We start from the raw sequence: 16,265 nt of genomic DNA, 5'->3' as shown, positions 1-16,265 counted from the left end.
GGAGAAAAGACCTGGGCCCACAGTTTACCTAAAGTACTGTACCTTCATCCATCAGGGACTCTGTACTGCGTGTTATTCAGCTTCGTGCTAGAATTTACCAATAATCTTATTTATTTCCTAAACCCACTTGGTACAGATCTTACATAAGACACATGGAGAAGAAAATAATATCAATTAGGTGCAGCTACTACCCCCAATGAACAATATTAGCAGGAAGAAAAGGTCTTAATGAAAAAAAAAGAAATGTGACATTGAAAAAAGAAAAATTGGAAGAGTGCACTATAGGGAGAGGGAAGTCTGAAAACAAGTTTGAGGCTGGATGACTCACTGTATTAATCAAGGAGAGTTGTTTTGTAAAGGAGTTAAGCCTGAGGCTAACTTTAAAAATGGGCAAGGACAGGGGCTCAGGCAGCCTCAGAAGGAAGAGCAGGCAATTCTTGATATTGGGGCTGTGAGCTTGAGCCCCACATTGGGTGTAGAGATTACTTAAATAAATAAATAAATGTAACAAAAAAATTCCAACCACCATTAAAAAAAAAAAAATGGGCAAGGACCCAGTTTGGGGAATTAGGAGGAAGGCAGCTGTTCAGAGAATTCAGGGCAGCCTGATCAAAGTCAAGAAGGTAACAATTATCAGTACAGAATGATGACCAGGGCTTTTTAAAGTTCTGATTGAAAAAATCATGTAATAATTCTGCTTGGTGACCTATAAAAGTGTACATAATCCAGTTTGATGAAGACAGCATACAACTATAGACTAACCACAAGACCAAGAAGCAATCTGGTTCTAGCAACCAAATTAAAGTTAGGCCACTCATCCTTCATAGACTCTAATCAGAAAGGAAGAAATCAGCCGTTTCTATAGCTATACCAGAATGATATTCTGAAATGTTTTGCTTCCTCTCATTTGAGAAGTTATAATGAACAGAGTCTATTATTAAGCCTATGCTATTTTCCACAGAAAGCAGTGTAAATGAACTACACAAAGAAATAGTAGCTAAAACAGATTCTAAGAAGAGCTTATCTAGCCTTTGTTTTTTAAATTGAATGTTAATTTCACACATATAATCAACAGACATTTGTGTAATTCTTCACAGTTAGCAATTACTTTATTTAGGCAGGATTTTATATACGGTAGATACTCAGCAACTATTTGAATGAATGAATAACCTCATTTACACTCAAGGTACTACTGCCAGGAGAAGCCAAACAAATTAACTCTGTAAAATGACTGAAGCTGGAAAACTGCAGGAGAGCGAAGAATGAAGTATTTTCTTGCAATGGTGATGCAAGAAGGCACATTAGTCATCCACCTGCTCATTCAACAGAAATTTGAAGACCATTACGGACCAGGCATTTTTGTAGCGTGCACATGTGTGGGGGTATAGATCAGCTGTTAGATACTGGCTGACCGCAACCAAATTTGGCCTACAAACACCTTTTGTTTTGTCCACAGAGCACTGACCACACAGTATTTTTTTTTTTAAATCAACTTTGAGGTATAATTTACTTACAATAAAATGCACCCATTTTAAGTGTACAGTTCCAATGAGTTCAATTAATTCTAACAAATGCACATTCTCATGTAATCACCACTTCCAATCAAGAAAACACTCCCATCATGCCTCATGTCCTTTTGCAGTCTTCCTCCTCCCCCTCCACCCCAGCCACAAACAATCACTGATCTAACTTCTATTACTATAAGTTAGTTTTGCCTATTCTAGAACTTCAATATAAATGAAACCATAGAGGCGACTGGGTGGCTTGGTTGGTTGAGTGTCCATATCTTGATTTCAGATCAGGTCATGATCCCAGGGTCTTGGGATTGAGTCACATGTCGGGCTGAGCATGGAGCCTGTTTAAGATTCATTCTCTCTCTCTCTCCCCCCACTTCCTCTGCCCCTCTCCCCAGCTTGCATGCTCTGTCTAAAATGAATGATTGAATGAATAAAAGAATGAATAAAACCACAAAGTAAGTTCTCCTTTGTTTCTTACTTCTTTCAACAGAGTTTTCAAGATTCATTCACATTGCTGCATATATCTATAATTCACTGTTTATCCACGGTTTGTTTACCTATTCACCTGTTGATAGTATTTGAGTGGTTTCCAATTTTTGGCCATTATAAATGAAACTGCTATGAACGTTCACATGGTCTTTCTGGGAATATATGTTTTCATTTCTCTTAGATAATAAATACCAAGGTGCAGGACAAGGTTGCATGATAAGTATGTATTTAACTTTAAAGAAACTGACCATTTGTTTTCAAAAGTGCGATATTTCACACTCCCACCACCAACATACATGAATTCCAGTTGTTTCACATCCTCACCAATACTTGGACTTTTCCATATTTTTAAATTTTATATATTCTACTGGGCACGAAATGGTATGTGATATAGTTTTAATTTGTATTTCCCTGGTGACTAATGTTGAAAATCTTTTCTTATGCTTTTGGACATTCAAATACGTTTTTGTCTTCAAACTGTCTATTCAAAGCTTTTGTTCATTTTTAATTGGGCCATTTGTCATATTGTTTTTAAAGATTTTCATATATTCTAAATATGAGTCCTTTGATAAATCTATAGATATCTACACACATATGAAATTACATATATGCACATGTATATGTATATAGAGTGTGTGTGTGTGTGTGTGTGTGTGTGTGTGTGTGTGTGTGTGTATAAATATTTCCTCCCAGTCTGGCTTACCTTTTCATTTTCTTACAGTATCTTCTAAAGAACAGAAGGTAACAATTTGAATGGTTTTCCTTTTGATAGATCTGATTTATCATTTTTTTCTTCCATGGTTAGTGTTTTTGTTTCCTAAAAAATCTTTGCCTATCCCAAGGTCATAAATATTTTCTTATAATTTTTTCTATAAATTTTACAGTTTTGTATGTTTAGCTCTATGAGCCCTTTCAAATTAATTTTTTCTGTACAGTGTGAGTTAGGTATTGACATTCATTTCTTTAAACACAAATATCCCAATTGTTCCAGCAACATTTGTTGAAGACTACTCTTCCCTCTATTGAATTACATTTAACCCTTTGTTAAAAAATCAATTGATGATACATCTATTTCAGCATTCCCTATTGTGCTCCAATGATCCATATTTGTGTTTTTACACTAATACCACACAATCTTGATTACTCTAGCTTTACGTTTTCTTGAAATCAGGTAATTTCATTCCTCCAAGTTTGTTCTTCCACCTCTAAATTATTTTAGCTATTCTAGGGGCACCTGGCTGGCTCAGTTGGAAGAGCATACAACTCCTGACCTCGGGGTTGTGAGTTAGAGCCCCATGTTGGATATAGAGCTAACTTAAATAAACAAAACTCTAAATTATTTTGGCGATTTCAGATCCTTTACATTTCCATGTAAAAATATATATATATATATACATATATATTTTTTTTTTACATTTCCATGTAAATTTTACATTCAGCATGTCAATTTCTACAAAAAAGGAAAATAAGGACTGCCCTCAATTAAGGAGCAAGGTGGCTTTCTTGTATGTGGAGGTCTCTCTGATAAGGAGACATCTGAGTAAAGATCTGAAAAAAGTGAGGAAGTAAATCATGTGAAGATTTAGGGAGAGTATACCAGGTGGAGAAAACAACAAGCACAAAGACCTGGAATGACCCAGGAGCAGCAAAGAATCCAGTGGGATTGCAGCAGAGTAAGCAATGGGGACCATGGAAGATCATGAAACTGACTCTGGAAAGCAGATCATAAGATCTATAATCTATGTGGAGAGCAGATCACAAGAAAGCAGAGCAGAAATGGGGATTCAGATCAAAGGAAGCTACTAGAGCAATAATCCAGGCAAGAAATAATAATGATTATGTGGTGGTCAGTTGTATGGGTCAACTTGATTAGGCCACAGTCACCAGTTATTCAAACCCTAAGTGTTGCTGTGAAGCTATTTTGTAGATGTGATTAATATTCATAATCAGTTGCCTTTAGGTAAAGCAGATTGTCCTAGATAATCTAGGTAGGCCTGATTCAATCAGTTCAAAAGCCTTAAGAACAGGGGCACATGAGTGGTTTGGTCAGTTAAGCGTCCCAACATTGGCTCAAGTTATGATCTCACAGCTCATGAATTGAAGCCCCAAGTCAGGCTCTTTGCTGACTGTTTGTAGCCTGCTTGGAATTCCCTCTCTCCCTCTCTCTCTCTCTCTGCCCCTCCCCTGCTCACACTCTCTCTCAAAAATAAACATTTAAAAAAATAAAATAAAAAGCTTTAAAAGCAGAACTGACATTTCCCAGAAAAAGAAATTCTACCTGTGGATAACAACTTCAGCTCAAGAGAGCCTAGCCTATGGATATCATACTTACTTAGCTAGCCCCTGCATCATATAAGGAATAAATCCTTACAATAAATCTTTTTATGTATATCTCCTGATTTTATTTCTCTGGTTGAACCCTGATAGAGATTTTGGCATCAGATGTGGAGTGTTCAGTGTAAATACTTAGAAATGTGGAAGTGGCTCTGAATCTACATCAAACTAAAAAGCTTCTGCCACAACAAAGGAAACCATCAACAAAATGAAAAGGCAACCTACAGAATGGTGGAAAATGTTTGCAAATCATGCAGCTGATAAGGGGCTAATAGCAAAAATATATTTTTAAAAAACTCATACAACTCAATAGCAAAAAAAAACAGTCTAATTAAAAAATAGGCAGAGGATCTGAACATTTTTCCAGAGAAGACAGAAAGATGCTCAACATCACTCATCATCAGGGAAATGCAAATCAAAACCACAATATCACCTCACACCTGCTAGAATGGCTATTATCAAAAAGATAAGAAATAACAAGTGTTGGGGAGGATCTGAAGAAAAGGGAACCCTTATGCACTGTTGGTAGGAATGTAAATTTGTGCAACCATGATGGAAAGTGGTATGGAAGGTCCTCAAAAAATTAAAAATAGCACACCTGGGGTGCTTGGGTAGCTCAGTTAGTTGGGCAGCCAACTCATGATTTCGCCTCAGCTCATGATCTTGCTGTTCAAGAGTTCAAGCCCTGAATCAAACTCTGTGCTGACAGTACAGAGCCTGCTTGGGATTCTCTCTCTCTCCCTCTCTCTGCCACTCCCCTACTCACACATGCAAGCACACTCTCTCCCCTCCTCTCTCTCTCAAAAAGTAAATAAATGGACTTAAAAAAAAAAAAACTGTACTACTATATGATCTAGTAATTCCACTTCTTGGTATTTATCCAAAGAAAACAAAAACACTAATTCGAAAAGATGTATGCACCCCCATGTTCACTCCATCATTATTTACAATACCCAGAGATGAAAACTACCTAAGTATCCACTGAGGGATGAATGCATAAAGAAAATGTGGTATATACAAATATTATTCAGCCATAAAAAAGAATGAAATCTTGCCATTTGCAACATGAATGGACTTCAAGGGCATTACACTAAGTGAAATAAGAGAAAAGAGAAATATATGATCTCACTTATACGTGAAATTAAAAAAAAAAACTGAGCTCACAGACACAGACAAGATTAGTGGTTACCACAGGCTCAGGTGGGGGAGTGCTGCGAAATGGGCAAAGGGGGTCTAAAGGTACAAATTTCCAGTTATAAAATAAGTAAGTCATGGGGCACCTGGGTGACGCAGTCAGTTAAGCGCCCGATTTCAGCTCAGGTCATGATCTCAAGGTTTGTGAGTTGGAGCCCCCTGTCAGGCTCTGTGCTGACAGCTCAGAGCCTGGAGCCTGCTTTGGATTCTGTGTCTCCCTCTCTCTCTGTCCCTCCCCTGCTTGCGCTCTCTCTCTCAAAAATAAACAAACATTAACAAATTAAAAAAAAAAAAAAAAAAGGAAAAAGAAAAAGAAAACTCTTAGAGCTGAGTGAGCCATGAGCCCAAAAGCCAAAGCCACAGGCCCAGAGCAGGAATCTCAAGCCACATAGGATTACTCAAGCCACACAGGCTTTGAAAACTAATGACATTTTTCCTGCCGGATCTTAAAATTGCTTGGGACCAGTGACACACTTATTCCCTGCATTTTCTCCTTTTTGGAATAGGAATGTCTATGTCTGTCCCATCACTGTATTTTGAGAACATGTAACTTGTTTTCTTGTTTCACAGGGCCACAGATGGAAAGGGTTTTGCCCCAAGATGGATCATACCCAGAGTCTCACCTATACCTAATCTAGAGGATGTATATGATGAGATTTTGTACTTTTAAGCTAATGTTATGTAGATGAGATCTTAACTTGAGTTGATGTTGCAATGGGTTAAGACTGTTGGGAATGTTGGAATGGAGTGAATGTACTTTGCATGCGGGACAGATGTGAATCTTTGGGGGCCAAAGAACAGACTGGTAGACTGAAAAATGGCACCCTAAAGATACCCACATTTTCAGGGCACCTGGGTGGCTCAGTTGGTTAAGCGTCCGACTCTTGATTTCAGCTCAGGTCATGATCTCATGTTTCAAGAGATGGAGCCCCACAGTGGGCTCTGCGTGAGTGACAGTGAGAAACCTGCTTGGGATTCACTCTCTCCCTCTCTCTCTCTGCCCCTCCTCCACTCCCCCACTCTCAAAATAAAAAAATAAATGAACTTAAAAAAAAAGATACCCACATTTTCTACATCCTAGACCCTGGAACTTGGGATTGTTACCTTAAAAGGCCAATAATAACAACAACAACAACAACAATAATAATAATAATAAAGGTGGGGGAATCTTTGCAGATGTGATTAAGGATCTTGAGATGGGGAGATTATCCTGGATTATCTGAGTGAGCCCTAAATGCAATCACATGTCTTTATAAAAGGGAGGCAGAGAGATTTGACAGAGAGGTGAAAGAGATGTGCACAGAGATCTGAAGATGCTGCCGTTGAAGACTGAAGTGATCCTGCCACAAACCAAGCAATGCCAGCAGCCACCTGAAACCAGAAGAGGCAAGGAACTTACTCTCCCCCAAAGCTTCCAAAAGGAGTGCAGCCCTGCTGCTGACACTGTGATTTTGACCCAGTGAAACTGATTTCACACATCTGGCCTTCAGGACTATAGGAGAATAAATATAGGCTGTTTTAAGTCACCAAGTTGGTGGTAATTTGTTACAGTAGCTAGCCACAGGAACCTAAACTAATCAGCTGGGACAAGGATAATATGACGGAGGCGGTGAGAAATGATCAGATACAGATATATTTACAAAAGAGAGCTAACAGGATTCGCTGATGGACTGGATATGAAGTGGGAAAGTAAGAGAAGATGACATCAAGGTTCTTGCCTGAATTACTGTAAGAATTTCTAGAACAAGGATCCTCAAAACTTAACCTGCATGAGTCTCTACTTCTTCTAGTCACTTCTTTGTTTTGCTTTGAAAAAGTGTAGTAGGTTTTCCTACTGTTTGGAGATAGTAGTGATGAGTTTGGAGTTGAATGCACCTGTTTTCAATTCTGGCTCTACTGTTCACTGGCTGTGCGATCTTGGACAAGGGAATTAATCTTTCCAAATCTCTAGTACATTTTACTAAGTACGTTTTACTAAGCTAAGGACAACCCACTGGTTCATCAACATACAAGCCAGAGGGGCCTCACCAAAAACTGTTTTGGTAGAATCTGGGGCTGGACATCAGATTAGAAAAGGTTAGAAATCCCAGAGTACTATGATTTTAAAATATTATAACTTACTTTGAATATTGTTATGCTCTCTTTCTGGCTGTTATTCATCTGTTCATTGCCTTCCCCTTTACCTAGCTCCAGTCATTAATGGACCAAGAATCAAGTAAAAAGCTGAGTAATTTTCAAGTGTAAGTTCAGGACACTGTCATTTAAGACAAGGAAGGACAGGGTAAGGAGAAGGGGTGAGTCACTTTCATTCATTCAACAAGTATTTATTGAGCATCTATTATACGCCACGCCAAACACTACACTGAATGCTGGGAAAATAGCAATGGCCCCTGTCCTCACAAAGCTTGAGAAGAAAAACATAAACAATTACACAATTATTTTGCTGCAATTGTAGCTACTGCTACAAAAGAAAAATTCTGGGTGTTAGGAAAATTAACATGCATAGAATGCCTACTATGTGCTAAATGCTTTACATGTAACTTATTTACCTCTCACAGCCATCCTATGAGGAAATAGAGATTTGGAAAGATTAATTCCCTTGTCCAAGATCGCACAGCCAGTGAACAGTAGAGCCAGAATTGAAAACAGGTGCATTCAACTCCAAACTCATCACTACTATCTCCAAACAGTAGGAAAACCTACTACACTTTTTCAAAACAAAACAAAGAAGTGACTAGAAGAAGTAGAGACTCATGCAGGTTAAGTTTTGAGGATCCTTGCTCTAGAAAGAGCTTTCTAAGTTCATGTGATGAAGGTGAATTTTGGAAGGTATTCAAAAATCCCTTAACACTCTCCAAATAGAACAAAAGGTTACACTATAATTAACTCAGTTTTATTTAGGCACCCAACAGGTTATTAAACATGTTGAAAATAAAATGTCATGAATACCTTATCCAAATTGTACAGGTCATGCCCAGTTTTATACAAATTGTTTCTGCAGGCTCACCTTCAGAATCAGCTTTCAGGTAAAAGTGAAAGGGGGAAAAAAATAAAATTGAAATGAAATGAAATGAAATGAAATGAAATGAAATGAAATGAAATGAAATGAAATAAAACAAAACACGATCATGCTACAGAGTGACTGCTTTAGGAAATGACTAAATAGCTGTTTCACTCAATGTATACAAAGATTCATGACAGATATTACACAAATGAGCAATAACCACCCTATGATGTTCTACTGCATAAAGGAAAGCTTCAAATTTATTTAATTTCAAATTAAATCACTAACCTATGATCTCATTGTATTCTTGGTGGCTCCCTATTCCCATCATTCCAGGACTCCCAGATCCTCCCTTGCAAAAAAACAAACAAAAAAATCTAAACAGAAAAGAAATATCAACAAGAATGTGAAATGATCCACTGAATCTACAAAATATAGAATTTAAAATAGCACCACATCTTTGCCTCCCATGCCCCCTTAGGGCATTAACCTGGAATATTAGAATTAAAGAGTGAAAGGCTTCTGAATGAAAGCTTTAGTTCAATTGATTTTCCATAAAAAGTGATTATCACATGTATCAGAGATATAAAAGAACATTGTCCTTACCCTTCATTTCTAAATTGTTTTGAAAGCCAAAATAACATATACAAGGCAAATTTTTTTTTTCAACGTTTATTTATTTTTGGGACAGAGAGAGACAGAGCATGAATGGGGGAGGGGCAGAGAGAGAGGGAGACACAGAATCGGAAACAGGCTCCAGGCTCTGAGCCATCAGCCCAGAGCCTGACGCGGGGCTCGAACTCACGGACCGCGAGATCGTTACCTGGCTGAAGTCGGACACTTAACCGACTGTGCCACCCAGGCGCCCTACAAGGCAAATTTTAAAAGACTACTTTAGAGGCACCTGGGTGGCTCGGTCAGTTGGTCAGTTGAGCAGCCAACTCTTGATTTCAGCTCAGGTCATGATCTCATGGTTGTGAGATCAAGCCCCATGTCAAGCTTCAAGCTACATGTGGAGCCTGCTTAAGATTCTCTCTCTCTCTCTCTCTCTCTCTCTCTCTCTCTCTCTGCCACTCTGCCTAGCTCGCCTGCTCTCTCTCAAAACAAAACAAAACAAAACAAAACAAAACAAAATAAAAATAAAAAGACTACTGTAAAGACATCCATCCCATAGAGGCACCTGACTGGCTCAGCTGGTAGAGCGTGCAACTCTTTATCTTGGGGTTGTGAGTTCGAGCTCCACAATGGGCAAAGAATTTACTTAATAAAATAAATAAATAAAAATAATCTTACCCCCCAAAATACATCCATCATGTAACAAAATATAAAGTCAACAATAAAGCCAGTTTCACCATGAAACCAATAACACCACTCTCATACCAAAATGCAACATGGTGTGTTCTAAAATATGAGGAGAGGACAACTTTCCAAGTTCCTGTAAATTTTGTGGTAGTGGAAATATGTACAGATTAACCACGATTAAGGGACTTTGGCATCACTTATGCCATTTACAGTTACAAAGATAACTGAAACACTGACAAAATATGTTTAAAATTTGGACACTATAGTATGCCCTTATTTAGTATTTATTGAGCAATTTAGGATGTGAAATCACTAGTATAGCTTTCTATTTCAGGAATGGCAACAAGATACATATAAGGAATACTGCAAAGAATACTTTGAATGCTACAACACCTTGATTGCTACCATAAAGAATTCTCAGTATACTAACATTTTCACAAACTATGCAAGTGAACAGGAACAGACATTTACTACAGGCAAAGTTAGGCATTTCATACACATTATCGTAGGGAGTTAGCACTTTTAATTCAAAGACAGAACTGGGGGGACGCCTGGCTGGCTCAGCCAGTACAGCATGTGACTCTTGATCTCAGGGTCGAGAGTTCAAGCCTCACACTGGGCGTGGAGCCTACTTTAAAAAAAAAAAAAAAAAAAAAAAAAAAAAGATCTTGGTTCAAACCCTGATTGCTATCTTCCTATATTAGTGAATCTCTCCAAGCTTCTCTTTCTTCATCTACAAAATGGTGCTACTACTTACTTTACAGAGCTGGTGTGAGAATTAATGAGGTAGCACAACAATGATGCCACTATGACTCCGTAATCCTTATTAACAACCTCATGTTGTGAGTAAGAATCATTAACCCCATTTTACAGATGAAAAAACTGGTCACAAGAAAGTTAAGTAGTAAGCCTATGGTTACAAAGCTGATAATTGTCAGTACCCAGCTCTGTTCATGCCCTTAAACTTGACATGTTACTTCACTAATTATTTTACTCTCTGATACTCTGATACTTTAAATTTTGATACCAGAACAAAAGGTTTTCAAAAAAATCAAAATCCCTCATAATTCCCAGTTACAATTTTAGAGGTCAAAGACCTGTAAGTAGCCCACCTATAAGAGGATACATCCCAGATTTCAAATTGAGCTATCCAAATTAGTTGTAACTAACACTCACTTAAGGAATAATTTCTAAAAGCATATGAATGAAAGTGACTAGGGAAGCAAATGAACCAGATACACCACAAAACTAAAAATATGGTATCTGAAGAAAAGAAATTTTCACAATGCTCAGTCTTGCAAAGATTCTGCAGATCTTCTGTTACAACTATGTGAGCCAGCCTTAAACACGGGGTGAAGAACTGGCCCAGGCTCAGCCACGAGATTCTTGTGGAACCTCAAACCACTTAATTTCTCAGTGCCTCTGTTCAACTAAACAATGAGAGTTGGACTGGAGTCTCTGAACCGCAGAACTAAAGGCCACTTAGGCAATTAGCTCCACCCAAGGCACCCTGGCAGATCACCCAATTCCTGCTTTAGCACCTACAGAGACATGGAGTTCGATGAGCTCCCCTCTTCAAAGAAGTGATACAGTATTAAGAATCTCTGCAGGTTCTTCTGCGACCCAGTCACAAAAGTGCTCACTCTGCTATTATTATGGGTCCTGGTTCCACTTCTAAGCTCTTTTTAAGCATATGCACCTCTAAGTACTGCTTCTGACTAAACCCACTCTGCAGATAGAAGGCCCAGTAATTCAAAGACCGACAATGAGAATACAAGTTACCCCTAACAGGCAAACTGTGCACCTCCTGAGGTACCTCCAGAGGTACTGTTGTAACTGTGTGTAACTCTAATTGTGAAATAAAAACTATGTAAACATAAGTACTTGAACTGGAAAATCTGACCCTGAGCAGCAATGACTGACATTTCAATGCTTCTATCTGAACATTCACATCATTCTACACTCATTCATCTCTGACTCCAACCTCATTCATCCATGGTCAGTTCTATGCTACTGCCTAAAATTAACGATGATGATGATGGTGGTGCATGAAAAGCTGTGCCAAGGACTTGGCATATGTTTAACTTGTTTAATCTTTATAGTAGCCATATAAAGCAGCCACCATCATCATCCCCATTTTATAGTTAGTGAGTTACTAAGAAGACTTCGTAAGAGTATTACAGTCACACACCCAAGGTCACACAACCAGCAAGTGGTAGAGGCAGGATTGCAACCCAGGAAGTCTGGCTCCAGCATCTATGCCACGAGACTGTGCTGTCTATCCATGCTTGTCTATCAATCTGACAAGTTACTGTTCTCTTCAATATCAGAAAAATTACTCCACCCTCAATTTACACACAGAGATTAAGTGTTTGTCCTTAGTGCCGGCCTAGACTCCTTACATTTCATATGGCCCTAATTCAGTGTCCACTTCCACATATTAGCCTACCATGTTGAAGGCACACAGTGAGCACCCAATTAAGATTTCTGAAAATCTGTAACAAGAATTAAATCTTTCCCTCCTCTGAATCCTTGCCTCCCCTCCCCCAGCACTTTGTACCTTCTTCCAACACTTTTTCTGTTCTATGAGGTAGCCAGCCTCCAAGATGGCCCCTAAAGATCTTTACCTCCTGGTATTCATGTCCATGTGTCATCTCTTCCCACAATGTGTGACCAAAAGAAAACGGGAGAAATGACAGTATGTGACTTCTAAAGCTAGGTCATAAAAGACAGTGCAATTAAAAAAATAAAAAATAAATAAATAAAAGACAGTGCAGCTTGGTCTCCTGATTGCTTGCTCTGGGGGAAGCCAGATGCCATGCCATGAGGGCATTCAAGTAGCTCTGTGGAGAGGCCCACAGGGAGAAGAGCTGAGATCTCCCACCAACAGCCTACACCAACTTGTCAGCAATCTGAGTAGCCACCTTAGAAGAGGACCCACCAGCTTCAGTCAAGCCTTCAGATGAATATAACCCCAGACGACCTATTAATGCAATCTCCTGAAAAGACCCTGAGCCTGAACCACTCCCCAAGCTGCTCCCAAATTCCTGACTCAAAGAAACTATGAGAAAGAACGTTTATTGTTAAACACTAACTTGGGGGGTAAGACATTACACAATAGATACCTAACATACCTAGTCTCTAAAACTATAATTTCCTTAAGAGCAGACACTGTTTCCCTGATTCTCAAAACTCATTAAGGCCATAGAAATAAACAGTGCCTATGGGGTGCTGGGGTGGCCCAGTCAGTTTAGTGTCCGACTCTTGATTTTCAGCTCAGGTCATGATCCCAGGGTCGTGGGATCAAGCCCCATGTCCGGCTCCATGCTGAACATGGAGTCTGCTTAACATTCTATCTCTCCCTCTACACCTCTCCCTAGACAGAGTGGTGCGCTCTCTCTAAAAATAAAGAAATAAAGAAATAAACATAGCCTATATTTGAATTGTGTCAGTGGGTCATTCCCTTTATTCAATGTTCCTTTTCTTCCAAAGTATAACCGTTTATAAACTACCTATATGTCTATACCACTTCATCTGTAATCTATCAATGTCCTCCCTCTTCTTTCAAAGACCTTCTGAAATATAACCTCCTGACCAAAGTTTTTTCTCAACAGATGAAAATGTTCCTATGTCAATTTTAACTATCAACCCTAGCATTTACATAAACACACTATAAGTATATATTTGTCTACATTCATCTTTTATTCAACAAATATTAACTGAGCATCTACTATGTCCCAAGAATTGCTCCTGAAGCTGAGAATAAAAGATACAAATTGCCTTTGTGGAGCTTATAGTCAATAGTAGTCTCTCTAAATATAATAACAATCTATGTTAATATGACTTCAAAATTCTAATTTCCCCTTTCATAAAAATTATTCAAAACTATTTTACCTTTCATTGTCTATTTAATTGGCCACTCATCTGCACATCCTTTTCTTTATACACTTAAATATGTAAGCTACAGTCTCAAGAAAAGTCCATACCTGGTTAACAGCTTTGTTAAGTGCCCCATACAGAATCTGTAGGTCACGTCTTCCACCGAATGTTTCCATGAACCACGCTTTTTAGCAAATGCCATCACACTTATAAACATAAAATAACTACCATTTGATAGCTTTTGTTAAACAAGTTTTAGAAACTTTAAATCAAATAAGAACATTTATTTTACAGAAAGTAATTTGTAATTGATGTAGTAAAATAACATATATAGCTGGAACTTTTCATCTCACTTATATTTATCTCTACAGAGTGTGAAAAGGGAAAGAGCACACATACTTTTAAGAAAGAAATTCAAGTCCAGGCTCTGTCACTAACCGTGTAACCTCAGACAAATTATTTAACTAACTGAGCCTCAGTTTTCCTATCTTAAAGTGGAGGTAAAATCTACTTCATAGGGTTGCTGTGAGAAGTGAGTGATAACATTAAAAGCCTAGCATTATTAACGCCTATTACATAGTGAGCATCAAGAAATGTCGCTTTCCTTCCCCTTCCCTACGGCTTATACTAGGCTATACCAGTCAGAAGATTCATCAGGAAATCTTTCCAAGCTCAGCTACTTGGAATGATCTTCCTCTCCTTCATCTGGTGAGTTGAGATTCAGCCCAAATGCCAAATGCCTTTTTGAGGTCCAAAAGAGAAGCTCTCTTGACCCTCCTATACATGTAGTCTGGAGTTTATTTCAATGTGTTACGACTGTCACTTTCTGCCTCTCACACCAGACTGTGAGCTCCTATGACCAGGGACCATATCTCACTTATCTCGATTATGTTGGCTTTTAGAAAAACACCTGGCCCGTTACAGACAAGGAACAAGTTTACTGAATGAGTGAATGAATGAATGAATGAAGTCATTACTTAAGTAGTACCCAAAATTAGTACTGAGTGATTCCAAACTTTCTGGTTTTGCCCTTTATGGGCTGGGATGCTGTTTCATACTTCTTTTAAATGCCTTCCTCATAGCACTCAGCAGGGTACTTAAGGATGTGGAAAGTCTGCAGTAAATACTTTTGGATTACGGGATACATATTACTCTTCCATCTCATGATTTTACTCTAAATAAAAAACTTATCCAAAGAGACGTGACTCTTGGAAGCCTTTCTAAACAGGGTCTCTTCTTAACCGTTGCTGGCAAAGACGTGAAGCAGTGCTAGAAGGGACTATAGTCAGTGTTTTTTTGCATGTGTTTTCGAAAAAAGCAATAATGGTTTGCCTCTAGTTTAGTTTCACTAAGAAACTATCGTAAAGCCCTTTGATTCACTATGAAAAATGGAAACGACGTTAGGCAAAACTTCATTAAATCACTTTCAGCCAAGGGTTCCCCACCCTGTAGTCATGGGGCTCTGTGCCAGCTGGCTGTACCACCTCACTCCTGGGAGGTGGCTGCTTTTCAACAGTAAAACGGCTTAAGTGAAATCTGGAGTTTTGGGGGTCCTCTAACCTAAAACACGTGAATTTAACTTTTTATTGAAAACGATTACATTACAGGCTTTGACATCAGGTAGAAAAGATCTTGAAAAGATCTCAAAAGCTGGCAACCTGCACACTTCGGACTTCTCATGGATTTTAAAGTATGTAAAAACACATGAAGCTGGGTGTAATTTCATTATTACATTTAAGTGACATCTTTCACGTTCCTGTATACACATACCTCATGCCAAATACAGCTGGTAAAGAGTCAAGTGTCTGCCAAACTGCCTGTTCGTTATGCTCTGTAATAGCAAGAAAAAAGATAAATCCTGACAAAGCCAAGCTGGGCTGGTGCTTCAATACAAACTGATCCACCAGTCGTTCTCAATTTACAACGACCCCATGTAATAGGTATTATGCCCCTTTTCCTAATGAGGAAACTGAAGCCCGAGATTACACAGCTAGGAAACGGCAGGTTCGAGAATCTGACCTGAAAGCGCCAGCGCCAGCCCCAGCCACGACAGAGTATCAATGCGTTCTTCCGGCACCGGCCAGGGTGGGAGGTGTAATCAAAGCGTCCTGCCAGACACTTTCTTAGAGGGTAAAGTTCTTGGCCGTCAAGTTTCAAATCCACCAGGGCCCTTACACCTGGCGGCATTCAGGTTGCTGACACAGGCATCAACAAATCCAGGTAAGCCTCCCTGGCCTGGGAATCCTGGGGCTGCACATGGATCCTGAGGGTCTGCACAGATCCCGGGGAAAGCGTGCGACAGAGGGTCCCTGCAGTCAAAACACACCCGGGGTGCAGCAGGTGCCGGACCCCCGACCCGCGCTGCCCGGCCAGGCGGTTCACAGGTGCACCGCCCCGCCCCGCCCCGCCCGCCTTGGCTAGACGACCCTGGCCCGGAGGGGAGAGGCGAGGGGACCAGCGGCGGGTTGGGGGCCGGGCTGCGAGGCCCACCCAGGCCAACCCCGAGGGCGCGCGGCGGGGTCGCCAGGAGAAAGGATGCTCGGGGC

At 39.5% G+C, this 16,265-nt stretch overlaps 1 protein-coding gene across 2 annotated transcripts in view; it reads right to left on the bottom strand.

Moving 5' to 3' along the window:
• Positions 1-16,028, bottom strand: part of MRTFA (myocardin related transcription factor A) — a 215,596-nt gene extending 199,568 nt beyond the window's left edge. For both annotated transcript variants that reach the window (XM_040490743.1, XM_040490744.1), the window contains exon 1: positions 15,739-16,028. In XM_040490743.1, the coding sequence (XP_040346677.1) occupies positions 15,739-15,906 (168 nt within the window). In that variant the 5' untranslated portion in view covers positions 15,907-16,028. The remainder of the gene's footprint in view (positions 1-15,738) is intronic.
• Positions 16,029-16,265: the final 237 nt, after the last annotated feature.

The sequence above is a fragment of the Herpailurus yagouaroundi genome, unplaced genomic scaffold, assembly GCF_014898765.1.
Source record: "Herpailurus yagouaroundi ecotype Mexico unplaced genomic scaffold, PumYag 182, whole genome shotgun sequence".
Classification (NCBI taxonomy): domain Eukaryota; kingdom Metazoa; phylum Chordata; class Mammalia; order Carnivora; family Felidae; genus Herpailurus; species Herpailurus yagouaroundi.
Note: the sequence above shows the minus strand (reverse complement) of the source record. Positions and strands in the feature narration are given on the sequence as shown.